Below are 26,635 nucleotides of genomic sequence, written 5' to 3'. Positions count from 1 at the left end.
TATGTTTACAGTCACTAGAATAGAGATGTTCGTACAGTGCTACCATTATGTATGTTGTTTTCCTTATTTGGCTGCAAGGGTTAACAATAGATTTGGAGAGTAGCGTCCCGACTCTCCCCCCCCCTCCCCCCGCCCGCACAGGTAGCACTGAGCGCTTCAGGGTGCGCGTCATGCTGGGTGGGCCTTAATTGGCCCACCCATGTAAAATGGCGGTGCGCAGCCGAACGCAGGTGGTGATCAGCTCCGTCCTCACCCGCACCCACTCCCGACAGGGAGAAGCTCCTCCCCATGGGGATTTCTGAGTGTGAAAGGTTCATAGATAAAATATGTCTGGTACTGGGCTGGACTCAGTGAGAAATACAGTGAAGCATAGGGACCAGCTGGAAGAGAGGGTGATGAGTCCTAACAGAGGAGGCAGAGATTAGTTTACTGTAAAAAGAGTTTGTTAAAAACAATCAGCAAATAGCATTATCAGGTAGGTTTCAGACACTGCTTAAACTGGCTGCTCAAGAAAAGGACAGAAAAATTAGGAACAAGAACAGCTTGTTGGAACAAGATAAAGGCTTTGGTAAAGAAAATGGCAGATTAGAGTAGTTGTAGATGCAATGGTGATGTGTACACGGTATTTTTATTTTAATAATAGCTGAAGCTAAGTGCAGGAGAGGAGCTAGTGGTGGTACTTCATGTAGGAATTAGTGGGATAATGACATAGGGCAGGTGGATGAAGAAATGCCAAAAATAGGTTTAAGAATAGCAAACCAGAAGGCAGGGCTGTCAACACTAACAATTTCTCAGTGTGAGATTTGTAGTCATGAGCACAGCGTCATCTTGTAATAACACATACCTGTCCTGTGCTCAGTTGTCATAGGCTGGAGTGGGATACTGAATTGAAAAGTTAAATGGTCGTTAGTAATGGAATGTTGCTGTGCATTTTAACCACATCGAAGGGAGGTGTCAGCTGTGGCTCAGTCCATAGCACCCTCGCCTTTGAATCAGAGGGTTGTGGGTTCATGTCCCACTCCTGGAAAACCAAGAACTGTGATTGTACTCGAAAGAGTTGCAATCTGTGACTGTTGATAACTCGAAAGAATTTAACCACATCGAACATTTCCAAACAAAGACAGTAGTGTCTGAATATTTCTGCGAATCAGCAATCAGAACGCTGAATATGCACAAAGATAGCAATAGGTGGTTGCTGTTGAAGAAGCCTTGGTGAATTCCTGCAGTGCATCTTGTAGATGGTACACACTGTTGCTGCTTTGCGTCGGTGGTGGAGGAGTGAATGTTTGTGGATGTGGGGCCAATCAAGTGGGCTGCTTTGTCCTGGACGATGTCCAGCTTCTTCAGTGTTGTAGGAGCTGCACTCATCCAGGCAAGTGGGGTGTATTCCATCACACTCCTGACTTGTGCCTTGAGGATGACATGCTAACTCACCTCAAATTATCTTAGTTATTATTTAATCATTAAGCTGGCATGGATTTGCAGTTCTTTAACTTTGGCCAGGATTTTCTGTGCCCGCTGGCATCAGGCGTGTTCGGCGGTGTGAGTAGACAATATGGCAAGAAGGCGAAAAATCAGTTTCACGACCTCGTGAAACCAGTTTACGGTCGTCCACTCAGTCCATTGATGGTGGGCCATGTTCCCCGCCACAAGATCTCGGGAACCTCATTGTAATACCTCAGAATATCATTATAAGGCCAGTACGCCAGACTCATCCCCCCCCACCCACCCCCTGGATCGTTTGCCCACGTTGGCAGGAAAACACGTTGACATGTTTCACAATAGCATATATAAGACGTGCACTCAGCGGGCTGCACTTCACTCGGGACTTCAAGGTTTGTTTGCCTACCTTGCTTCGGTCAGCACTCACACAGTCATCAGCACCAGGCTTCACGTACAGCACCACATCACTTTTAGGGGAGCTCACAGGCAGGTCTCTACCTACCAGCTCAGCCATATGTGGGTGGCTTTTCAATGGCTGCAGGGCTAGGGGTTGATTGGGGTAGGGGGAGAAGTGGCCTCAGGCAAGGGAAGGGGTTGCAGGATGAGGGCTGTGGAAAGAGGGTATACCCAAGGTGTGTTGGGGGGGCACATGTTGATCTGTGCAAGCGGCCTCAAGGTGAGAGCTGAGGAGGCAGCCTCCAGAGGAGATGAGGCCAGATGGACATGTGAGGGTGTGTGTGAGAGAATGGGTGGTGATGGCCCTTGAGCTGGCAGTGAGTGAGATGCCAGTGAATGTGTGATGGGCTTGAGTGTGTGAGTTTAGAGTGATGAGATAGTTACCATACCCTGGCAGCATGGATTAGATCATTCATCATCTATCTGCATTGGATGGCCAACCTCTTCTGTGCAGCATTGGCACTGGTCCCATCACCTACCAAGCCGGAGTGGTAATGTTGCTGCCCCTCCTGTGGCCAGAGCGGGGTTAGAGGACATCACAGCAGGCCTCCAAGGCATCCAAAAGGCACTCAAGGGCTGCAATCTTCTTGCCTTTCAGGGCCATGTCTTCTTTGCCGCAGTCCTGGGCTGGAAGCACTGAGCATGGCTGTATTTTAAATGTGATTCCAGGCATGATGAAGTGGCAAAATGACGGCGTGGCAGGCAAATCAGAGCCCGCCTACCATGGAAATGACATGGTTTTTTAAATTCATTCACAGGATGTGGGCTTCGCTGGCTGGGCCAGCATTTATTGCCCATTCCTAGTTGCCCTTGAGAAGGTGGCAGTGAGCTGCCTTCTTGAACCACTGCAGTCCATATGGTGTAGGTACACCCATGGTGGTGTTTGGAAGGGAGTTCCAGGATTTTGACCCAGTGACTGTGAAGGAACGGCGATATATTTCCAAGTCAGGATGGTGAGTGACTTGGAGGGGAACTTCCAGGTGGAGGTGTTCCCATCTATCTGCTACCCTTGAACTTCTAGGTGGTAGTGGTTGTGGGTTTGGAAGGTGCTGTCGAAGGAGCCTTGGTGAATTCCTGCAGTGCATCTTGTGGGTGGTACACACTGTTGTTACTGTGCGTCGGTGGTGGAGGGAGTGAATGTTTGTTGATGTGGTGCCAATCAAGCGGACTGCTTTGTCCTGGACGGTGTCCAGCTTCTTCAGTGTTGTAGGAGCTGCACTCATCCAGGCAAGTGGGGTGTATTCCATCACATTCCTGACTTGTGCCTTGAGGATGGTGGACAGGCTTTGGGGTGTCAGGAGGTGAGTTACTCGTCACACGATTCCTAGCCTTTGACCTGTTCTTGTAGCCACCATATTTATATGGCTAGTCCAGTTCAGTTTCTGGTCAATGGTAACCCCCAGGATGTTGATAGTGGGGGATTTGGTGATGGTAATGCCATTGAACACCAAGGGGCGATGGCTGGATTCTCTCTTGTTGGAGATAGCCATTGCCTGACATTTGTGTGGTGCGAATGTTACTTGCCACTTGCCAGCCTATGCCTGGCTATTGTCCAGGTCTTGCTGCATTTGGACATGGGCTGCTTCAGTATCTGAGGAGTCGCGAATGATGCTGAACATTGTGCAACCATCAGCGACCATCCCCACTTCTGACCTGTATCCTGAAAATGCATAATTAATGCGGCGAGTTTGGGACAATACCGCATGAAAAGCCACCATTGTTGCCGGCGGGTAAAGTGGTGTTTTTTCTGCCTGCTACGCACAGTGCAAATCTGGGGCAATTCTGTCCTTTATTTCTGCCCTTAAAACACTCAATGTTATGTCATTTTATCCATCAGCATACCTCATGCTCCTTCAGCCACGTTCCCATTAAGTTGCTGACTGTCCAAATTCTCTTACCCTTTGCTAGGCTAATTGCTGTCATAAATGATTCCTCCTTCTCATCTACAGTCACAACTACCCCGCCAACCCCAAAAAGCTTACCCTTGTCCTTACATGCTGGCAGCAAAATAGCATTAGACAAAGTCAAAAAATCATAGTGGTGGGTAGCTAATTAGGCCAATTAAGGTGCCTATTGATGGTATTCTTCACAAACCTCCATGTTGAGGTGCCCTCAAGTTCTTCAGTCTGCCTCACTGGTGACCACCTCTCCTGGTGGTGTTGCTGAGGTTGCAAAGCTGCTGGCCCTCTGATTGGATTAGCAGTATGGAGATCCTGCCCATCTTCTTCAATTGAACAGTGAGCCTAGTGCTGGACAATTATGAATCTGCCTCCTTAAAAATTGCCGATGTGGTCCTGATGACAGGACTTCTCTCCTCCCTGTTCAAATTCCACTCAAAAGGTGGAATTTTCTGCTCTGAAGACTAAGTGCAATGGTGGGCGGGAAAGGCGGCGCAGTTTCTGCCAGCCAGCATTAATAGTCATCCACTATTCAGCTCATTATATATGCATTAACATGCAGCACATCGTATCTTGGGGCAGGGCTGGCTGGGATTCGTCCACCCCATCTTTACCTTATTGGCTCACAAATCAGGGTGTCTGTGCACACAATCACTCTCTGCAGCCCTAGACTTCTCATGGCAAACACCAGAATGGCCCCAAGAAGGAAAAAGCCCACAGCCCTGAAGTTTGGAGATAGTGCACTGGCGGCACTCCTCCAGGCAGTCGAGAGCTGGCAGGAGATACTTTTCCCCCATGACGGGAACCGGAGGTCCACTAACCTCACCACAAAGGCTTGAGAGGAGATCGCCAATGCCATCAGCACCAATGTGCAGGGACAGAATGAATGATCTCATCCGCTCCACTAGGGTAATACGACCTTCTCCTTACTCCAAACTCACACTCTCAGAAAGCAATCAGGCATTCACATGGTTACAATCCACAGGGATCTCACATACTACTAGCACTACTAGTCTGGGAAAAGAGTCCTGCAGTCAGAATCGCCATAAAGCAGTCTTGGAAGAGTGTCCTGCCGTCAGCATCACTGTGAAGCATTCTGAGAAGAGCGTCCTGCAGTCAGCATCGCTGTGAAGCAGTCCGGGAAGAGTGACCTGCAGTCAGCATCGCTGTGAAGCAGTCCGGGAAGAGTGACCTGCAGTCAGCATCGCTGCTGAGCAATCACTTCAAAAAGTGACATCAGCAAGAAGGTGAGAGCTGATTGGTAAGTAGTGGGTAAGTGTTTTTCTCCAGTTTAAAATAGATTAAGCTAAGGAAAGGTATGAGTTCTAGTTTTTATTTAAAGTACATAAATAATTTAACTTTTTTACTGTTATTGACTTAAAATAAGGGGTTTCTTTTCAACTAGAGGCATGGCAGGGCAGCTGATTCCCGTGTTATGTACTGCCTGCAACATGTGGGAAGTCCCAAATGCTCCTTGTGCTCTGACCAACCATGTTTCCAGGAAGTGCCACCAGCTGCAGTTACTTGAGCTCCGAGTTTCAGAGCTTGAGCAGCAGCACAGAGGTGCATCCGCAAGGCTGACAGTTTTGTGGATAGCACGTTTTTAGATGTGGTCACCCAACAGCTTACAGAAGTGCAGACAGAGAAGGAATGGGTGACCATTAGTCAGAAGAAAGATGTCAGACAGGTAGTCAGGAAATCCCCAGGGTGCATCTCGCTTGAGAACCATTTTTCTGTGTTGGAAAACGGTGAAAGTGACAATTCCTCTGGGGAGTGCAGCCACGCTCACAACACTGTGCGTGGCTCAGCTGCATGGGGGGGAGGAAAAAGAGGGGAAGAGCAATAGTGGTAGGGGACTCGATAATAAGGGGAACAGATAGGCATTGCTGCGACCATAGATGTGACTCCAGGATGGTATGTTGCCCTCCTGGTGCCAGGGTCAAGGATGTCACTGAACGGCTGCAGAGCACTCTAAAGGGGGAGGGCAAACAGACAGAGATCGTGGTACATATTGGTACCAATGACATAAGTAGAAAGAGGGATGAGGTCCTGCAAGCAGAATTTAGGGAGCTAGGAAACAGATTAAAAAACAGGACCTCAAAAGGTAGTAATCTCTGGATTACTTCCGGTGCCACGCGCTAGTGAGTATAGAAATAGGAGGTTAGCCTAGATGAATGCGTGGCTGGAGAGATGGTGCAGGAGGGAGGGCTTTAGATTTCTGGGACATTGGGACCATGTCTGGGGGCAGTGGGACCTGTACAAGGCGGGTGGGTTGCACCTGAACCGGAATGGGACCAACATCCTTGCAGGGTGGTTTGCTAGTGCTGTTGGGGAGGGTTTAAACTAACTTGACAGGGGGATGGGATCCTGAGAGGAGGTTCAGCAGGGGGAGATGCACAGCCAAAATTAGAAGAGAGAGCAAGTGAGTCTGGAAGGCATAGAAATTATAGGCCAGTTAAGGCACAAGGAAGTTTGGCAAGGTTGAATGGTATTTATTTTAATGCAAGGACTCTGACAAATAAGGCAGATGAGTTGAGGGCACAAATTAACACGTGGAAGTATGATGTCATTGCTGTCACAGACACATGGTTGAGAGAGGGGAAGGATTGGCAGCTCAATATTCCAGGATATAGGGTCTTCAGGCGAGACAGGGAAGGAGGTTAAAGAGGAGGGGGTATCGCAATATTGAACAAGGAATCAATTACAGGAGTAAGGAGGGGTGGCATTTTTGAAAGCTCCTCAAAAATGAAGCCATATGGGTAGAACTGAAAAACAAAAAAGGAGCAATCACATTGCTGGGAGTGTACTATAGGCCCCCAAACAGTCAGAGAGAAATAGAAGAGCAGATATGTAGGCAAATTTCAGAGAAGTGTAAAAGTAATAGGGTAGTAATAGTGGGGGATTTCAACTTCCCTAACATTAACTGGGTTAGTCATAGTGTGATAGGTTTAGAGGGAGCGGGATTCTTAAAATGCATCCAGGTGAATTTTTTAAGCCAGTACATAGGAGGTCCTACAAGAGGGGGGGCGGTCCTGGACTTAATTTTAGGGAATGAAGCCAGGCAAGTGGTAGAGGTGTCAGTAGGGGAGCATTTTGAATATAGTGATCAGAACTCTATTAGACTCAAGGTTGTTATGGAAAAGGACAAGGATGGGCCAGGAACCAGAGTTCTAAATTGGGGGATTTTAATAAGATCAGATATGATTTAGCCAGAGTGGACTGGGAGCAACTACTTTTAGGTAAATCTGCGTCAGAACAATGGGACTCATTCAAGAAGGAACTAGGGAGAGTACAAGCCTACATATTCCAGTAAAGACAAAGGGTGGGACCAACAAATCCAGGGAACCCTGGATGCCAAGGAATATTCAGGATTGGATAAAGAGAAAAAGGGAGGCTTATGGCAGATACCAAGGGCTCAAAACAGCGGAATCCCTAGAGGAGTGTAGAATGTGTAGGGGAGAACTTAAAAAGGAAATTAGGAGAGCAAAAAGGGGGCATGAAAAAACATTGGCAGGTAAAATGAAGGAAAATCGAAAGTTATTTTACAAGTACATTAAGAGTAAGGGGATAACTAGGTAAAGAGTAGGGCCCATTAAGGACCATAGTGATAATTTGTGTGTGGAGCCAGAAGACATAGATAGGGTTCCAAATGAATACTTTATATCAGTGTTCACAAGTGAGAGGGACAACATGGGTATGGAAATCAGGCAGAAGGACTGTGATATAATTAAAGGAAGGAGGTTCTAAGTGGTCTGACAGGCTTAAAAGTAGATAAATCTCCAGGCCCGGATGAAATGTATCCCAGGCTGTTGAGTGAGGCAAGGGAGGAGATAGCAGGGGTGCTGACAATAATTTTCAATACCTCTCTGGCCACAGGAGAGGTGCCAGAGGACTGGAGGACAGCCAATGTGGTACCGTTATTCAAGAAGGGAAGAAGGGATAAACCAGGGAACTACAGGCCAGTCAGTCTAACCTCCGTGGTGGGGAAACTATTGGAAGCAATTCTGAGGGACAGAATTAATCTACATTTGGAGAGGCAGGGATTAATCAAGGTCAGTCAGCATGGTTTTGTTAAGGGGAGGTCATGTCTGACCAATTGGATTGAATTTTTCAAAGAGGTGACCAGGTGTGTAGATGAGGGCAATGCATTTGACATAGTCTACTTGGACTTCGGCAAGGCTTTTGATAAGGTCCCGCATGGGAGACTGATAACAAAGGTAAGAGCCCATAAGATCCAAGGCAATTTGGCAAATAGGATCCAGAATTGGCTGAGTGGCAGGAAACAAAGGATGATAGTCGAGGGGTGTTTTTGTGACTGGATGCCTGTGTCCAGTGGGGTTCCACAGGGATCGGTGTTGGGTCCCTTGCTGTTTGTGGTATATATAAACGATTTAGACTTGAATGTAGGAGGATTGATCAGTAAGTTCGCGGATGACACGAAAATAGGTGGGGTGGTAAATAGTGAGGATGATAACCTTAGATTACAAGAGGATATAGACGGGCTGGTCAGATGGGCTGGTCAGTGGCAAATGGAGTTTAATCTGGATAAGTGTGAGGTGATGCACTTAGGCAGGACAAACAAGGCACGAGAATATACGATGGATAGGACCTTGGGAAGTACCGAGGATCAGAGAGGCCTTGGTGTGCATGTCCACAGATCCCTTAAGATAGCAGGACAGGTAGATAAGGTGGTTAAGAAGGCATATGGGATACTTGCCTTTATTAGCTGAGGCATAGAATATAAGAGCAGGGAGGATATGCTGGAACTGTATAAAAACCCTGGTTAGGCCACAGCTGGAGTATTGCGTGCAGTTCTGGAATCTGCATTATAGGAAAGATGTGATCGCACTAGAGAGAGTGCAGAGGAGATTTACCAGGATGTTGCCTGGGCTGGAGAGTTTTAGTTATGAGAAGAGATTGGATAGACTGGGGTTATTTTCCCTGGAGCAGAGGAGATTGGTGGAGGATGTGATTGAGGTGTATAAAATTATGAGGGGCATAGATAGTGAGACAGGAAGGAACTTTTCCCCTTGGTTGGGGGGGGGGGGGGGGTCAATAACCAGGGGGCATAGATTTAAGGTAAGGGGCAGGAGGTTTAGAGGGGATGTGAGGAAGAATTTTTTCACTCAGAGGGTGGTGGGAATCTGGAACTCACTGCCTGAAAGGGTGGTAGAGGCAGAAACTCTCATAACATTTAAGAAATATTTGGATGTGCACTTGTGATGCAATGGCATACAAGGCTATGGGGTTAGTGCTGGAAAATGGGATTAAAATAGTTAAGTGCTTGTTTGACCGGCACAGACTCGATGGTCCGAAGGCTCAATGGGCTGTAGACCTCTGTGACTCTGACTCTATGACACAAGAGACACCATCACTGAATCTCTCACACACATTTTACATCTTCATCTCTTGTCACATCCTGCACAAGCCGCATCCTCAGACCTTACATAGGTCCATTCAGCACATACAGAAGGCAGGTATGCATATCATCTGCTTTGGCATCCGTCCTGTTCACAGTATGTCCAATTGTCTTTATGCAGGATAACAGGAAGATATAATAATTGTTATAATGTTATTGGAATTTATTGTAAAGTGGAGTAAAAGTGGGGTCTGTGTCTATGTCTGTCTGTGTCTATGTCTGTGTGTGTCTGTGTGTCTGTCTGTGTGTGCGTGTCTGTCTGTGTGTGTGTGTCTGTCTGTGTGTGTGTCTGTGTGTGTGTGTCTGTGTGTGTGCGAGCGATTTAATTGAATTAAAGGCAGCTGGTCTGAAGGCTTTGATGTATTAGAAGACAAACTAAGTTTGAAGTGTTAAGTAGGTATGGGTGTAAAGGAAACATTTGCATTTTTTAAATAAACCAGACTGGAATGTTTTTAGAGGAGGGGTGAAATGTCTCACCTAGCCAAGTTCAGAAACAGTGGGGAGAATCTTCGGCTCGGTAAGCGGGGGTGGGGCATGCTCGCCGAAGCATAAAATGACGCGGGGTGACTTGGTTGTGCGCCCCCTGAACTGTCAAAGGCCTATTAAGGCCATTTAACTAACAATTAAAATAATTAACAGAGCTGTCCATCCAACCTAAAGGTTGGCGGGTAGGCGAAGAGCCCAGGCGGCCTTCGCATTTTTCATGGAACCTCATCCACGGGCGGAATGAGGTTTCATGAATGATTTTAAATTTTCTCAAAAGTTTTAATTGAAATTAATGCAGATATCCTAGCTCATGTGAGAGTTTCACATGAGAGGCCATGTCATAAAAAATTTTTCAACACTTTAGTGAACTGTTAGAACTTAAAACTAATGTGCCTGAGGCACCTCTGTGCCTCAGAGAGATTTCTGTGCTCTGAGCACACTCCCAACTCAGGGAAACCCCCTCACCCTACCCGCACAGGGAGCGCACAGCGCTTCCAGGCATGCTTCATGCTGGGTGGGCCTTACTTGGCCTACCCACGTAAAATGGCAACGTGGATCCAATCGGGGGCGTTGATCGGGTCCATGCCCGCCCACCCCCGCCCTCGCACAACCTTCCCGATGGGGGGAAAATCATACCCAGTGTGTTTATTTTCCCCAAAGATTACTGGTAAAATTAGTACTATAAGAGATTTTTATTATCAGAGACGTAAAGTCCAAAGATATAGTGAAACAATGGGAAATTGCTTTCAAAGGGGAAAATATGTATAAAGGAGCGAAGGCTGTGTATAGGGGCAGGCATGTTAACAAGTGTGAAAAGGCTTCAGCATAATCGCCTCAAGCTGCTGTCTACAAAGAACTGAAGTTAAGAAAATTCACTTTGAATTGGATTGCTCAGGGTATCATGTTTCTTTGCCTGGGTCTTTTAAAACCTATGTGTCTTACTGTTGCCTTCATGGAAGTGTAACTGGGAGTTAGATTAACTAGGGGATTTAGAAGTTATTATAGTAGTAATTTGTAGATCTATGTACGTATTTAAAATAATTTCTTCTATTAATAAAGGTTTAATTTAGTTTTGTAAGAAACCTATAAGACTTGGTGGTCTTATTACTACAGAATTCAAGGCATGCATCTCAAAATTTATACAAATTGCAAAACAGTTGTGGCAGTTGTTTCAAGTTTCCCTTTGGGATTTGAGCAGCTCAGTATTTGTCCACCATCTACAGGAGTGTGATTGAATACTCTCCACTTGCCTGGATGAGTGCAGCTCCCACAACACTCATCAAGCTTGACACCATCCAGGACAAGGAAGCCTGCTTGATTGGTACCACATACACAAACATTCACTCCCTCCTCCACCGACGCACAGTAGCAGCAGTGTATACCATCTACAAGATGCACTGCAGGAATTCACCAAGGCTCCTTCGACAGCACCTTCCACACCCACAACCACTAGCATTTAGAAGGACAAAGGCAGTAGATAGATGGGAACACCACCACCTGGAAGTTCCCCTCCAAGTCACTCAGTATCGTGACTTTGAAATATATCACCATTCCTTCACTGTCGCTGGGTCAAAATCCTGGAACTCCCTTCCTAACAGCACTGTGGATGTACCTACACCACATGGACTGCAGCGGTTCAAGAAGGCAGCTCACCACCACCTTCTCAAGGGCAATTAGGGATGGGCAATAAATGCTGGCCCAGCCAGCGAAGCCCACATTCCATGAATGAATTTTTAAAAATCTACTGATATTGCATTGTCATTTCATCACAATTTATCAAATGGAAAAAAACATGGTTAAACATGTTATTAAAAAGTACATAAATAACAAGCGCTCTACAAAGATAATGCTGGCCTTGCCAGTGACATTCATATCCAAATAATGAATAAAAAAAAGTTTGTTAGGGTCTGGAATGTACTGCCTGCGAGGATAATGGAGGCAGATTCAATCAGGTTTTCAGAGGGGAATTGGCTAATTATCTGAAGGGAAACAAGTTGCAGGGCTAAGGGAAAAGGGCAGGTGAGTTGGACTGACTACATTGATCTTGTAATGAGCCGGCGTGGATAGCAAGGGCTGAAGGGCCTCCTTCTGTGCTGTAACCATTCTATGATTCTATCATTACAACATTTATTATCATCATCAGTCATAAAACAACTCCACATAAGAACACTGTTGTCCTACTTCTGGATTCATATTGTTGGCTTCTCTGTATAGTTTCATTATTAATTACAGCAATTCTACATCGGTTCAGATGCGGTTACGCAAAAGTTATTTGCAGACAAAACAGATAACATTACATCATGTAAAACAGAATGTAGGTGTATGTTGCTGAGAGGCTCTGTTTTCATAAAATGAAAGGTGGGATCAATTACAGGTCACGTTACAAATCAGATCACTGAGGTTATTTGGCAGGTGAGTTAACAAGTTGGAGATGGCATAACTGTAATTTTCTTTGAGACAAGGAGCTGCAACTCACCTCTTAAGATTGCTTTGCATTTATAAGCAAGACACACAAGTACAGGTAGCAGGCATACATTACTCTAACTGCAAAAATCAGTGCTTAGAAGGTTTAAATTTTCCCATGTTTAAATTAGCTTGCTTTCAGTTTGTTCTAAGGTTACTTGGTCTGCTGCAGCTTTAGGGAGAAAAAGGCTGAGAGACAATTACATATTAGAATCAGCCAATCCAAGGCAAATAAATGAAACGTGGATAGATTAGAATAAATGTCTGTATTATTTTGACTAAGATTAAGATTGAGCTAGGATGATAACAAAAGTGCACTTCCTAAGAGTCTCTGTTTTGGCCACAACATTGTGTCGTATTTACCATTACAAATGCCTATGGGCAGAATTTTGTCCTTATCGGGTGGGCTTGGCGAGGGCGGGCGGCAGCTGCCCACAATAGGGGCCGGACTGCAATTTCGCGCTGGCGGGCCAATTAAGGCCCGCCCAGTGTGAAACGCGCGTGGCAGTGCTTAGCGCTGCCTGTGTGAGCGGGGGTGGAGGAGGGTGAGTGCGCAACTTCGCACATCACGCGGGTGCATGCTGGAAAAACTCCGTGAGGCACAGAGCACTGTAAGATGTTAGAAATTAGTATGACATTTTTTTTTATGACAGATCGAAACCTCAACCTGCTCGTGGATGAGGTTTTGCAAAAAATGTAAAGGCTGCCTGGCCTTTTCGCCTGCCCACCAAACATAAGGTTGGACGGGCAGCAAAAAATTTAACTCAATTGGTTTGTTAATGGCCTTAATAGGCCTTTTAATTGTCAGCGGGCGTGCTGCCAAATCCCACGCACGTCCGCCGACCAAAATATCACACAAGTGTGCGATGATGTCGGGACGCTTGCCCAACATCATCGCGCGTCATTTTACACTTGTTCGGGTCGGGCGCATGCCCACTCGGCGAGCTAAAAATTCTGGCCTATGTCTACATTTTTCCATTCAATTTTCCTATGTTGCTGTCACAATGCAATTCCATACTGTTGCCATAGGGTGGCTCTTCTGAGCAAATTTTCAGCTTTGTCTCCCAACTTCATTGTCAACTCATTCACTTGATTTTGGGTTTTTAATACTTATTGGACTGAAATGATTTATTTTTGTCTCCAGTACTTTTAGTCGCTTACTAGTGCCCCCAGGCGCCCGTTTCCTTCTTCTCCTATTTGTGGGCTTCCAGATATCTTTCCCTTTATATGAGGATATAATTACTTCAGTACAGATGGACAAGTTAAATCATCGAATTATAGAATGATACACCATCGTGCCTGTGTAACTCTTTGAAAGAGTTATCCAATTAGTCCCATTCTCCTTCTCTTTCCCCACAGTCATGCAAAATTTTCCTTTTCAAGTATTTATATATTTCCCTTTTGAAAGTTATTATTGCATCTGCTTCTACCACCCTTTCAGGCAGTGCATTCCAGATGACAACAATTCTCCTGGTGAATATTTGTTTCTTCATGTCGCCTCTGGTTCTTTTGCCAATTAGCTAAAGTAAACTGGGCATCCATACTATTAACAAAGCAGATAGTGTGCCAAGCAATGTAACAAGCTTTTCAGGAAACAATATTGCTCTACAAGATAATGACATCTTTATAAATTGCCTTTTGCTGCAAAATAATTTTTGAATGCAGTATCTTAACCTGCAATTATATCTGAAAATAAATAGGCTTTTCTAGGTTCTGCCCAGAGAAATAAAAGGTATGTTCCTTCCTTAATTATTTTGTACTTTGTATACAAATGTTTCCTATTCATTTACTACCATCAATAATTTGAAATCTTATTCTCCTTCAAATGTATATGCTACAGCTATCCAGTAGCCATTGAGCAAACCAAAAACACCATCTACCCACAATTGCTACATCCGTGAATCTTACGACTTTTATTGGGAAAACGGAGCCCTCCACCTCCCACAGGCATCTACTGCAAACAAGCAGCCATGCTAAATAAATCTTCTTTTCATAAAACAACTAATTCTCCCAGACTGAGAACAGATTTTGTAGCCAAAATTGTTAATTACAATATGTTAAAAGTACTATCATCCACAAACTCAAATCAAGTTGTATTAGATATAATACAGAAATGTTGTCATGATACAACCCAGGCTTAATAACAGCGAAAGATTAAGGAAGTTCATCTTAATAACAATGGGACCAGATATACTGGTGTGCAAGTGTATCTGATGTAAAAGTCGACCCCATGAATTTTGGCCTAAAAAGATATAATTTTTCAAATACCTTGTGTAAAAGTGGATTCTGTTTTTCAGGGATCAAAGCTGAAAAATTTCAGAACCAAAGTATAATCCTGAAGTTGTTAATGATTCAATTTCACTGTAAATGTATAAATACTAATGAAAATTAATACCGGTAAATAAATGAATAAATGTTAGATAATTATTATAGATGGAAGTATATGGTCTGTAATATACATAAATGTTAGATAATGAATATGAATTCTTTGCTATTGTTGGTTTTTACTTTATTCCATTGCAAAGGTCTTTTTTGGATTTCACTTGGACCCTCGAAAACATTACCTGTGTAAAAGTTGACCCCATGACATTTGGCCTTAAAAATCTCAAATTTGACTTTTACACCAAGTATTTATGGTAATTCTGTTTTTAAATTTAGTTACACATCCAGTCATTTTGTAGGGGTAGGTTTCAAGGGAAATGTTTTCATTTCTTGAGAGTAAGTAATATCACGGCACAAAGCCATTTATAGGGATTTGGCAGAAAATGATGCAATACTGCTTTTAGATCAACAGGTTAAGTGTCTATTTTAGTCACTGAAATACTTCACTATAATATACGCAGTTGTTTAAACATGACACTCAATAATTAGTGAAAATAAACTGGCTAGCACATTTGTGACGTGATAATTCACTTACCTCCAAATCGGAATTATATTCATGCTCCAAGTGAGCATTTTCAGCAGCTTCAACCAGACGCTGTGAAGGAGAAACAAAATGCATCTAAGTTAGAAAAACTAATTTTACATTTGTTATATTTTATATTAACATTTTTATGTTGTATATTTATCTTTAGTCACTGGCATAAGCATTTTATATGCAACTCGAGCATTTTGAGGAAGTGAACCACTGGCGAGAATGATTTATCACAAAAATATGTGAGGGGAGTAAAACTGGATTTAAATAAGGATAATGAAACCCCTGCCTGTTGCTGACAGGTGCCTGAGTTGTCCATTTCGAGGCCCCCCATCAAAATGACAGTGACTTGGACATCAGTGGGTCTGCTACCATTGTGCTACCAACCATTCCTGCCTAATGGAGGAGGGATGAAAATCAGGCACAGAGAATCACATATAGATCAATGTTTACATGCACACTGAATATCAATATATATGTATATAATTTTATAATTTAATAATTTCAGCAAACATGCTTCTAACCATCTTTTGAATTAAATGTTAAACCAAGGCTCTGTCCGCTCAGGTGAAAATAAAAGATCCTATGACACTATTTTGAAGAAGAGCAGGACGGTTATCCCCTATGTCCTGCCCACTATCTATCCCCCAATCAGCATCACAAAAAACAGATTATCTGATCATTATCACATAGCTGTTTGCGTGAGCTTGCTGTGCATAAATTGGTTGCCATATTTCCTAAATGACAAGTGACAACATTTCATTGGCTATAAAGTGCTTTGAGACATCTGCTGGTCTTGAAAGGCACTGTAAAAATGCAAATGTTTCTTTCTTTTCATTTACCACTGGCATGTTAATTGACCACAAAGGCAAAAAGAACTATAGTTAAACTAAATCACAGATCATGGTGTTTTTTTTAAGGGGAGATCACTTGATAAGAGAAAAAGAAACAAATTATCATCAACACATTTATGTATTTACACAGTAAATTGCAGCATACATAGGAAGAAAGTAATTAAAGTAAATTAACTAAATAATATAAGTTAGAATTGCGGGATAGGTGTTACGTTGCAGCTGTGAGATGTGGAAAGTTTTGGACGCCAAGGCGACCCATGACAAACACGTCTGCCAGAAGTGTAAGGGCTCCAGTGCAGGTAGGGCTGGAGGCGGGAGGGGTGGAGTGGTGCAAGGCAGCACAGACTGAAGAAAGTACACAAGCACATGCTGAGGAGGCGGGGGAAGGGGGGCTGGAGTAGGGGGATGGAGGGTGAGGGAAATGGCCACGCACTTGGAAAAGCTTATCAAAAGTGAGCATTCTTCCTCAGCTGAGACCGTTCAGCAGCTGTTCCATTGACATGCTTGCAGTCGGGCCTCTGAAGCATTTCTGCCCACGCCAGCAACGCAAAAGCATGAAAATGCCACCAAACGTCCTCCAGAACATTTCACCCCTCGAGCACAGACTGCAAATTAATGTGCATTTTAGGGGGCAGCAGAACAATTGGCCAGCAGGGCAAGTTGTCGAATCCCCTTGCGAAAGGTGGCCATGGCGCAGTCACTGGTGGAGTTGCTCACAGCCTCTTGCAATGTCTTTATTAAGGTTTGGACCAGTGTCCCCCATGGTTCAAGCTAACAGTGCAGCCTTGCAGTGTGGGTTAGGAAAATGCCTGCTCCTGAGCTGAGAGCACAGCATGTAATCCAGTGGGCAAGGCTGTTGCCAATTGGGCAAGTGAAGTGGGGTGGAGGTGGGTGGGGTTTCAGACAGCCATGAAGAGGCTGCATGAAGGGACCTTGAGACTTAACCAAGATAGGTCCTTAGGACACCGATGCTAACCCACGCTTCTCTTTGTGAGAACATCAGGATCATGGAGCTTGGTGATTTAGCAGTATGCCTCATGGCTTACAGAGAGCAGGGAAGAAGAGGAGGAAGAATGCAATGGAGGCACCTGGCTCGCCAATGGAAGAGCACCACCCTCGAGATGAGGGTGCGGAAGTGCCTCCTGCGCATGCCGCTGAAGATCCACAGTGAGCCATTGTTCATAGGCGCCTCGTTAGACCCAGGGTCTATAGATGATGTTTGTCATTCCTGCAGGTGACTGAGAACCAGTGTCGCCAAAGACTGCGCATGTCCAGGGAACTGGTCGGTCACATATGCCACCTGCTGTAGGATTGGGTTCCATGGGGACTTGGAGAGCATCCACTGCCAGTGGCCATGAAAGTGATTGCGGCGCTCAATATTTACGCCAGTAGTTCCTTCCAGGGCTCAACAGGTGACCTGTGTGGGATCTCACAAGTCCCTACCCACAAATGCATCCAGGAGGTCACGGATGCCATCTTCGCAAAGGCACAGAACTCTGTGCATTTTGACCGGAATCAGGAAAGCCATGGAGCAAGAGTGTTGGGATTTGTGGAGATCTCAGGTTCTCCACAGGTGCAGGGTCTCATTGACTGCCCTCATGTGGTGCTTAGATCTCCGTGGCAACAAGCAGTCAACTACGTCAACCTCAAGGGCTTCCACTCGCTGAATGTTCAGCTGGTCTGCGACCATCACAAATGCATTCTACAGGTCTGCACACGATTCCCATGGAGCGTCCACGACCCCTTCATCCTTAGTAGGTCTCAGATCCCTTACATCTTCCAGGGTCCACCAAAGCTGCAGGGTTGGCTCCTTGGGGACAAGGGCTACCCACAGAGGACACCATGTGGTGGCCTCTGACCGCAGCAGAGCGACGGTATAATGAGGCTTATGCCACAACCCAGACCCTGGTGGAGCAAAGGATAGGCATATTGAAAATGAGGTTCCAGTGCCTTGACAGGTCCCAGAGGGTGTCACACATCATCGTAGCTTGCTGCGTGCTACACAACTTGGTGCTGCAACGGTGGCGGGGGGGTGGTTAGACCTGGCTGAGGAGGGTGATGAGGTCCCCGAAGGTGAGAATGCCGGCGATGAGGCCATTGCACTGGCCAGGTGAGGCAGGAGTGTTCATGAGGCCCTAATAGCCGCAAGATTCGTGGAGGATGATGACAAGATGCAGTGAGGACAGTCCTGACACCCCCACATTGCATCTGTGAATGTTTGACTCCTGTGTGGCTGATGGCAACGCACATACCCTCAGTGCTCAGGCTCATGTCATGGAGACGCAGCAGAGGCCCTAACAGTCGCAATATTCCAGGAGGAGGATGATGACATGCAGTGAGGACAGTCCATAGATCTTCACATTGTCCCTGTGAACGTCTGACTCCTGTGTGGCTGAGGGCAGTTCACCTGTGCTCTGTGATCAGGGCCATATCATGGTGACATAGCCGTGAAACTTTAAGTGCACCTGATCCTTTGGCTGTGTTCAGCACCTGTCCTCTTCAGGACCACACCGTTACCGGACACAGATGCTGAAAAGATGGGGAACCAGCCCCATCTGAAAGGTGCTGAGAGCACACAGAGAATGACGGAACTCTGTGATGCCTGCCCACGACATTCTGGCAGCAATGACAAGCACCATCAAGGGGCAGGCATCACTGATGTGTCTAGTGAGTGTTAAGCCGGACCATCACTTTGGTCTGAAGGTTACACACTGCACAGGGAAGCGGCCCTGGACTGAGACACTTGCCTTTATCTTGTGCAGGAACCAAGGTTTCACATCTGAGTGACATGAACACTACTCATCAGAACAAGGAGCCATAGGCAAGGAGATATTCTTGGGAGTTTATTTACAATAGTGAATATTATGTACAAATGACTAATATCTGTGCCCATGCAGTGCAACTACATCTTCTTAACCTTCCTAACCCTGCTGCTACATCTTGGTGCTCTCCCGACATCCACAGTGGAGGTGGAGACAGCCTGCCTGTGATGACATTGGCAGGTGTCCTCTGGAGGGCTGAGACCCAGAGGGCCCCGGCCTGCTTTGGGTATTCTGCTCTGGACCATATGAACCCTCCTTGACCTGTGGAGCTGGAGATAATGGGGTCACAGGAGGAGGGGATTTGTATTAACTGGGCATTCCTGGAGTCACCGGAGTGGATGGCCCAGGATGTCGAGCTACTGATCCTCTTCCCTATGGGTGTCCGACGGCCCCAGCTGACTCCTTGAGGAGAAGGGGAAGCAGGAGTGAGATCGGCCTGCCCCACACCCCTCTCACTTTGACACTGTTGGAGGCCAATTATGACATCAGCGATGGAGTTCAGCCCATGCAGCAGTGCAGGACTGATGTCCTGGACCAAGGTCTCCATGGCAGCCGCCATTTTGCCAGAATTGACCTCTGTGCGTCGGAATGCTGGCGCTATTACCTCAGGCTGAAGGCAGACAGACTCCTCCATCGTCCCTTGCAATCTGAGGAGTGCGCCAGGCATCCCTTCCTGATGTTCCCGAGGTTGTCTTTGCAGCTCCAACAACTGATTGAGGACCGAGTCCAAAGGCTCATCATCTGACTCGGACTCAGCAGATTTCTTGCCTCTAGCAGTCCTCCGAGTGCCAGTGACCTCGGATGTCCCTGCCTTCACCTGCCATGGAACAGATTGTGTGCTGTGCTCACCAAATTGTGATCCCGAGGCTGCTCCACATCTAGATCCCACCGAGGTGTGTGTCGCTGTACCGATGGAGGGTGTGGGTGAGCGCCATCAAGGGTCTTCAATGATGCCGCCCTCAGGGTCCTCATCTGAGGTGCTCTTGCTGCTAGGGTCAGGGTCAAGGCTGCCTGAGGGCGACGTGGCGGATGTGGCTAGGAGAGGAAGTGGAGATTATTAGTGCTTTGCAGCCGTGTTACACACAGAACAGTGGACTCAGAGTAGTGTTGACAGAGGGATGGTGTGGTCCAGGATCCTCATGTGGAAGCTTGCCGTTGACCTTACCATCACCGCAGGAATGGTTCATGTCCTCTCCGGCCAGCTCCAATGCGCGACTCTCAAATGGAGTGAGGACCTTGATGTCCAACACTCCACCCCAATTCTGGGACCACTCCTGTTGATTGTGCGCGATCTTTTCCTGCACAAAGTCAGATGGAGGGAGTGTGAGCATGGCACACGCCAGGCCAAATGAGAAGGATGCCAGGTGTGCATGTGTGCTCAGTGGAGCCATGGATGGGATGAGGAGATGAAGCCAGATAGAGATGTGAGGGTGTGAGTGAGAGAGTGCGTGGTGATGTCCCTTGGGCTGGTGGTGATATGCCAGTGAATGCGTAATGGGCTTGTGAATGTGTGAGTTGAGAGCGATGAGATGATTGACTTACCCTGGTGGCATGGATGAGATCATTCATCCTTTTTCTGCACTGGATGGCCGACCTCTTGTGTGCAGCATGGGCCTCCATAATGTCCAAAAGGCATCCCAGGGATGCGTCATTGAATCGGAGGGGCTGCACTCTTCATGGCTTTTGGGGCCAGGTCTTCAGTGGAGCAGCTCTGGGCTACAAGCATTGAGAACTGGGCGCGTGGCTGCAGTTTAAATATGGCGCCCAGAGTGAGGAAGCGGTGAGGTAACAGCGTGGCGGGCAAATTAGAGGCCGGCCTCCAGTAGTCCCGTGTGTTTCCCGTGACTGCATAATTTATGAGGCGAGAAGGGGATGATATGGCGTGAAAATCCACCTTTGCGGCTGGCAAATATAACGTCTTTTTTCAAGCCCGCTACCGTAATTAGTGCAAATCTGGGACAATTCCGCCCTAAGTATATGCTGGAGCTAATTTTAAACTAACTAACCTGGCGGCAACCTGACAGGATCAGATTGGTTGCCCGCTTTATCATCACCCAATTTTACGTTCTACTGACTTCTTGTTTTTGAAAGACTAACAGCAAAGAACAGTTTTAATTAAAATGCTGGCGGCAGCAGAGTACAGAGTAATTAATAAAACACAATTAGAATGAAGTAACGAGGTGTAATTTAAGAACTCCTACAAGTGAGAAAGAGAGGCTAGCTGTCCGGTCTAACTGGTTTGTGTTCTGTGAGTCAGGTAACTTAAACTCGGGCTGGGACATGATGCTTTCAGCAACACTTGGCTGGACAACTTTGCCGATCAGTAACAAGAACTCAGTGGGCTTTGCTGTTTGGACCATTTTTTACAAAAGTTAAAGAGTGTAATGATCCGTGCTTTAAACTGTAAGTATACGGCACAATTTTACCACCAGGCTGTCTGTCTCAACGCCAGGCCCAAATGCGAGTCCTGAGCCTGGCAGGCAGATAGCGGGCCCACCAGCCCATTAAGGATGGCAACTTGCCTCTCTGAGCTGCCAGCCCAATCAGAGGGCGAAAAGCTTGGCAGTGCCACCAACAGAAGTGCCCACTGCTGAGGGGGCAGGGAGAAGGAGAAGGCATCTCCATGTTGAAGCACCCTCAAACAGCTGGTGAGAATTTATTTTTAATATGCGAGGGCCAAACAGGCAAGCCCCAGCGATCAGAGGGGTGAACCTTTCAGTGGCAGCATTGTGAGCGTTAGGGGTGTCAGTTGTATAGTTACCCAGGAATTAGACTAGAATTTTTCTGTCTAACATTTCCTGGCCTACTATCCAGGTGAGTATGTTGGTACTGTCCGAATTCTCTGACTCTAACTCGGCGTTTTCAGAGGGTCATGGAGAGCAGGGAAAATGTCCATCAGAAATTCAAATCTCACCTCACCTCACCCACCTGTCACCCAACCCACATCACCTCACCTCACCCATCTACCTACCTCACCTACCTACCACCCTACCCACATGCCCACTTTACCCACTTTCCACCTTACTCCCTACTGCAATGTTGAAAAGTTCTCACAAGGAATTGCTTTGAATCAAATGTTTTGATCCTGTTAAACAGATGCCTCCCTGAAGCAGAATGATCTCCAATGCCCTTGAATTCTCCTGCTGTAGCATCTCAAATAAAGACTGGACTTTGATGCTATTTTTTTCTCAGCTAACAGGCTGCAAATTGGCTCCTACATAGATTATTCCTACCTGGATTCTCTCCTGATCAGTTTAGGCTGAAGCATTGATAGGGATTTTACCAGCTCTCTGGAGACAGACAGGGAGGGGCTGGTAAAATGGTGGCAGAATGCAGCAGGCAAAAAGCTCAACGTCTTTCTGCTGCCACGGGATAGCCTGAGACGTGGGAACGGCAGTGGCTTGGCTGCCTGCCAATTGGAAGGGGAGGGCCAATTAAAGTAATTAACTGACCCATTAAAGGCATTTTATGCCTTCACTGACATTTTACTAGCGTTGGAACGGCTGCCCGCTGCATGGGGAGACCGCCAAGTAAATTGAGGTGAACTCCCAGTGGCTTCCCAGGCTGGGGGGTGGCCGCCATCCTTCAACGATGCTCGATGGCCCAAAGAAAGCCCCCCCCCACCGCCGACCATTGCAATAGCCGTCCCTGCTACTGCAATGCCGCCACTGAAAGGTTCACCCCTTTGATCACTGGGGCTTGCCTGCTTGGCCCTACCATTAAAAATAAATTCTCACCAGCTGTTTGAGGGTGCTTCAACATGGAGATGCCTTCTCCTTCTCCCTGCCCCCTCAGCAGTGGGCGCTTCTGTTGGTGGCACTGCCAAGCTTTTTGCCCTCTGATTGGGCTGGCAGCTCAGAGAGGCAGGTTGCCATCCTTAATGGGGTGATGGCCCCGCTATCTGCCTGCCAGCTCAGGACTCGTATTTGGGCCTGGCGTCGAGACAGATGGCCTGGTGGTAAAATTGTGCCTTATATTTGCAGTGGGTGAGTGGGTAGGTGGGTCACAGGTTAGTTGGGTCAGGCCAGGAGGGGTTGTCAGGTAATAGGGACTAGTCAGGGCAGGTTGGAGATGGAATCAGGGGGAAGTTGGGTGCTGGGATTGGGTCGGGGAGTGAGATGGTTGATGGGGGCTTGTTAGGTCGGGTCAGTGAGGAGTCGGTGGGTCAGTGTGAGTGATACGGGGGTCATTTGTATAGTTACCCAGGAGTTAAACCAGGATTTTTCTGTCTAATATTTCCTGAGTAACTGTCCAGGTAAGTACATCGGAATTGTCCAAAGTCTCCAACCCAAACTCAGTATTGGAGACTTTTGGGGAGGGTCCCATGGAGCAGGGAAATTGTCCATCGAAGTTCGAACTTCCCAGGCAACTCCCACAGAATCAGTGCTTTGGGACTTCCAAGGGGTTCTGTAGCACATCCTCCAGGCCACATCAGGTCTCTGATGATCCAGAAGCCAGAAGACCAGGGCCACAGTGTAAATGTAGCTGTTCATAAGCATCTGCAAATCTCCATTTAATTTAATTCAGAATGAAAATATGCTATTTTCTTGAGATCAAAGCATTTTTCTTAATGATTGTGCCAAAACAAATTCAAATTTAAACAGTTCCAAAATAAACACAACTTTCAAAAAACTGCAACCATGGGGTGGATTTTATGGGGGGATGGATTCTCCAACCCACCAACTAAAAGCTGGTCAGCACCACGTCAACATGAAATCTGGCTGCCCCACAGCAATAAGGCATGTTGTAAGGGTTTGTTCTGAGTCTCATGAAGAAGTCGGGAGGCTTGTGTGGTTTAACATTAAGCATTTATTGGTAACACATATCTATGTACATCTTCAGGGTATAGCCTAACATGCTGGCTTCTGCTAGTATCTACTGTACTCAGTCCACTATCCTATGATCTCTATATCATACTGTGGACAGTACTGTTCTCCAGTCCCACATTAACCCTTGCTATGCAGAACACCTCCCTGTAAATCTTTACCCAGACATATTTACAATACAATCTTTCCATGCTACCCCTTCTCCTCTACCTCAAGTATCTGGTTTTTTAAATTCAGATGGTTTGGAGGCTCCACAATATTTCCAGATCTTGTTCTGGTCACATTTGGAGGAGTGGTAGGCTCAGTTGTTTTGGGCAAGCTTTGTTAGTTTGGAGTTTGAATCGTAGCATTCCATATTTAAGGAACTGGGTTGTCTCCATTTGATTCATTTTTTGCACTCCTTGGAGTTGAATTTCTCCTTATTGACAACCCATCTGCTTTGTTTGGACTCCATAGGTTTGTCCCGTTCCTCCTGGAGGAAATGTACACTCTGTTCATTCATAGGGTGGACTTGGGTTTTCTTTTTCCGTGGGGTCCATCATGATCTTGCTGGAAGCTGAGGTTTCAAAAATGGAGCCTTCATTTCCACTTGTTTCACAATTTCGCCCAAATATTTGTTTACTCACTTATTTTCCAATTCATTTTCAAGCTTATGAATCTTCTCATTCAGCTCAGCAACTACACTGGTGAGTTCAGATGTCTTTGTTTCAGAGTTATCTGCAAAATCCTTATACAAGCTTAGCAACTTCATCTAGGAATTCAGTTCCTTTCGGAATCTTTCTTCCATGGTCACTGACTGCTCCTTAGGCTCATTCAATTCACTCATTAGATCCTCAATCTGTTTCCTAGAATTTTCCTTTTCTGCTTTTAAAGTCTGGGTTTGCTCTTCCATACTGCGCATCTCATCTTTCATGTTCTTCAGATTGGATCGAAGTTCAAGAATTTCATTTGTTTTCGTTGTTAAATCTGCATTCAACCAACTGTTCTGATTCATCAGCACTTCCTCCACCTGTTGCAGGCATTTTGCATGATACTTAATAGAGACTTCTGATACTTGAAGTTCATCAAGTTCTAACTGAAGATCTATCTCCGTTGAACTTGCTTCTGCAAGGTTATCATTTAGGTGTTTCAAGTCCTCTTTCAAGTGTTCTACTTCCTGTGAGTGACACTCTAGTGTTCTCATCAGGTCTTGTTTTTAATGAGCAAACTCATCTTTTATCTGTGAATGTTGGTTCTCTGCACCGAACAGTTTCCCCTTAGCACAGCCTAATTCCCCTGTGCTATTTTTCAAGCTCACATTCTATAATTGCACTTCAGCTAATTGTTTCTGAGACTCTTCCTGCTCCTTTGTGAGAATGTCTACCTTCACTTGCGTTAACAGAAAAAGTGGTAGAGAACTCTTTTTCTGACTGTTGAATTGGAGCTGTAAGTTTTCTAGTTTTTGTTGCTCCTGTACACAATAAGTCTTTATCTTCTCCTTTTCCTCCCTCAGTTCCAAAATTCCATTGTTCAGTGATGTTTTCATTGTCTCAAACTCTTCAACGGGAATGTCCTGTATCTATATTCCCTCTTTCAATGTTTGGATGTCTGAATGCAGTCTGGCATTTTCCTCCTTCACTAAACTATTTGGCATGTGCACTTCATTGTGCAGACATGGTCTTCCACCATTGTGTGATTTGCTTGGGCATTGTCTTTTGCCCTTTTGTTGCTTTCTTGGGGTTGTTCTATCTCTCTTAAGCTCTGCACACACCACAACTTGAAGATTAAAAATACTTATCAAAGGCTTTTAATATCTCATCAAAGCTGGCTGAGGATTCATCAATGCCTTGCATTAGGATTATCTCATCGGCAATTTCACCTAATAAGTATAAAAACATATTAACTTGGACTTCTTCTGATTTACTACCGAATCCTGATGTACTTTTGTAATCTAAAAGTGTTCTCCATGATGCCTAATTTTGTGTCTGGTGTAGCCCTTGCATGAGTTCAAATTGGTCTTGTAGTTTTAATTTACCATCCACAGCTATTTTCTATAAAAGGGGAGTACAACTCTAAGTTTTCTTTTCCTTTTCTCTCTTCCAAGATGCCACTGCAAGAACCATCCTTTCACTGCTTCTTTCTGTATCTACCGGGCTTTGGTGGGCTTCCACAATGATCGTGGGGCCGCCTCTTCAAACCAATCAACTCTGCAGGAATCTTCAAGCAAGATGTTTGGGCCAGATACTTGGTTTTTTAAAGCCTTAAAAACTCGATATGAAAGCGATTTTAGGCTCTAGCTTCTGTTTAAAACCCTTTTTTGCTTGTCAATGGAGCTCAGCTGCCATGTGGTATGGCGCTGACTTTGGACTCATTGCAGCTGTTTAACCTGCGCTGGTTAAACACTCAGTATGTTTGGCCTGATTAGTAGCCTGAAACTTTTAAAGATAGGTCAACATGTTTTAGAGGATTTTGCTCACCCTTCTGATTTGGCTAGGTCCGCTGACTCTGCATTGGATCAAGTTTGGCTTTTCATCTGCACAGTGGATTCTTTTTCTGCCCTTCAGCCTTTTTTTTTTGGAAATTCTGCTCTGGCTAGGTCCTTTGACTCTGTGTTTGGGAAATGAAGCTTTTTTAGACAATCTCCAGCTGTGTCTTCGGTTCAGGCACATTTCAGTCAGGTCAGGACTTCAGTTTCTTTGGTTTTGCATGCCATGAAATTCCAGGGATCCTACTCCAGCTTCTTCACTTCTATGTTCATGCATTAGCTGCCACCATGTTGTAAGGGTTTGTTCTGTGTCTCATGAAGAAATCTGGAGGCTTGAGTGGTTGAACATTAAGTATTCATTGGCAACACATAGCTATATACTTCTCCAGGGTATAGCCCTAACTAATTACTATCTCCATGCTTGCTTCTGCTAGGCCCTACTCTACTGAGTCCACTACCGTGTGACTCTCTACATCATACTATGGTATTGTTCTTCAGTCCCACATTTAACCCTTTGTGAATTTCAGGGGGTTTTGAGCTATAGAACCATTTTACTTAAAATAGCTAAGTTCCAAATTCTTAATTTCTAA

General features: G+C 45.7%; 1 protein-coding gene across 1 annotated transcript in view; it reads right to left on the bottom strand.

The window, feature by feature from the left end:
* The window catches only part of cacna2d3a (calcium channel, voltage-dependent, alpha 2/delta subunit 3a), a 1,007,885-nt gene that overhangs the window by 660,691 nt on the left and 320,559 nt on the right, over positions 1-26,635 (bottom strand). Inside the window, exon 4 of the mRNA XM_078543510.1 lies at positions 15,083-15,142. Within this exon, the coding sequence (XP_078399636.1) occupies positions 15,083-15,142 (60 nt within the window). The remainder of the gene's footprint in view (positions 1-15,082; positions 15,143-26,635) is intronic.

The sequence above is a fragment of the Cetorhinus maximus genome, chromosome 6, assembly GCF_964194155.1.
Source record: "Cetorhinus maximus chromosome 6, sCetMax3.hap1.1, whole genome shotgun sequence".
Lineage (NCBI taxonomy): Eukaryota > Metazoa > Chordata > Chondrichthyes > Lamniformes > Cetorhinidae > Cetorhinus > Cetorhinus maximus.
The sequence above is the reverse complement of the archived record's forward strand: the minus strand, read 5'-3'. Positions and strand labels throughout refer to the sequence as shown.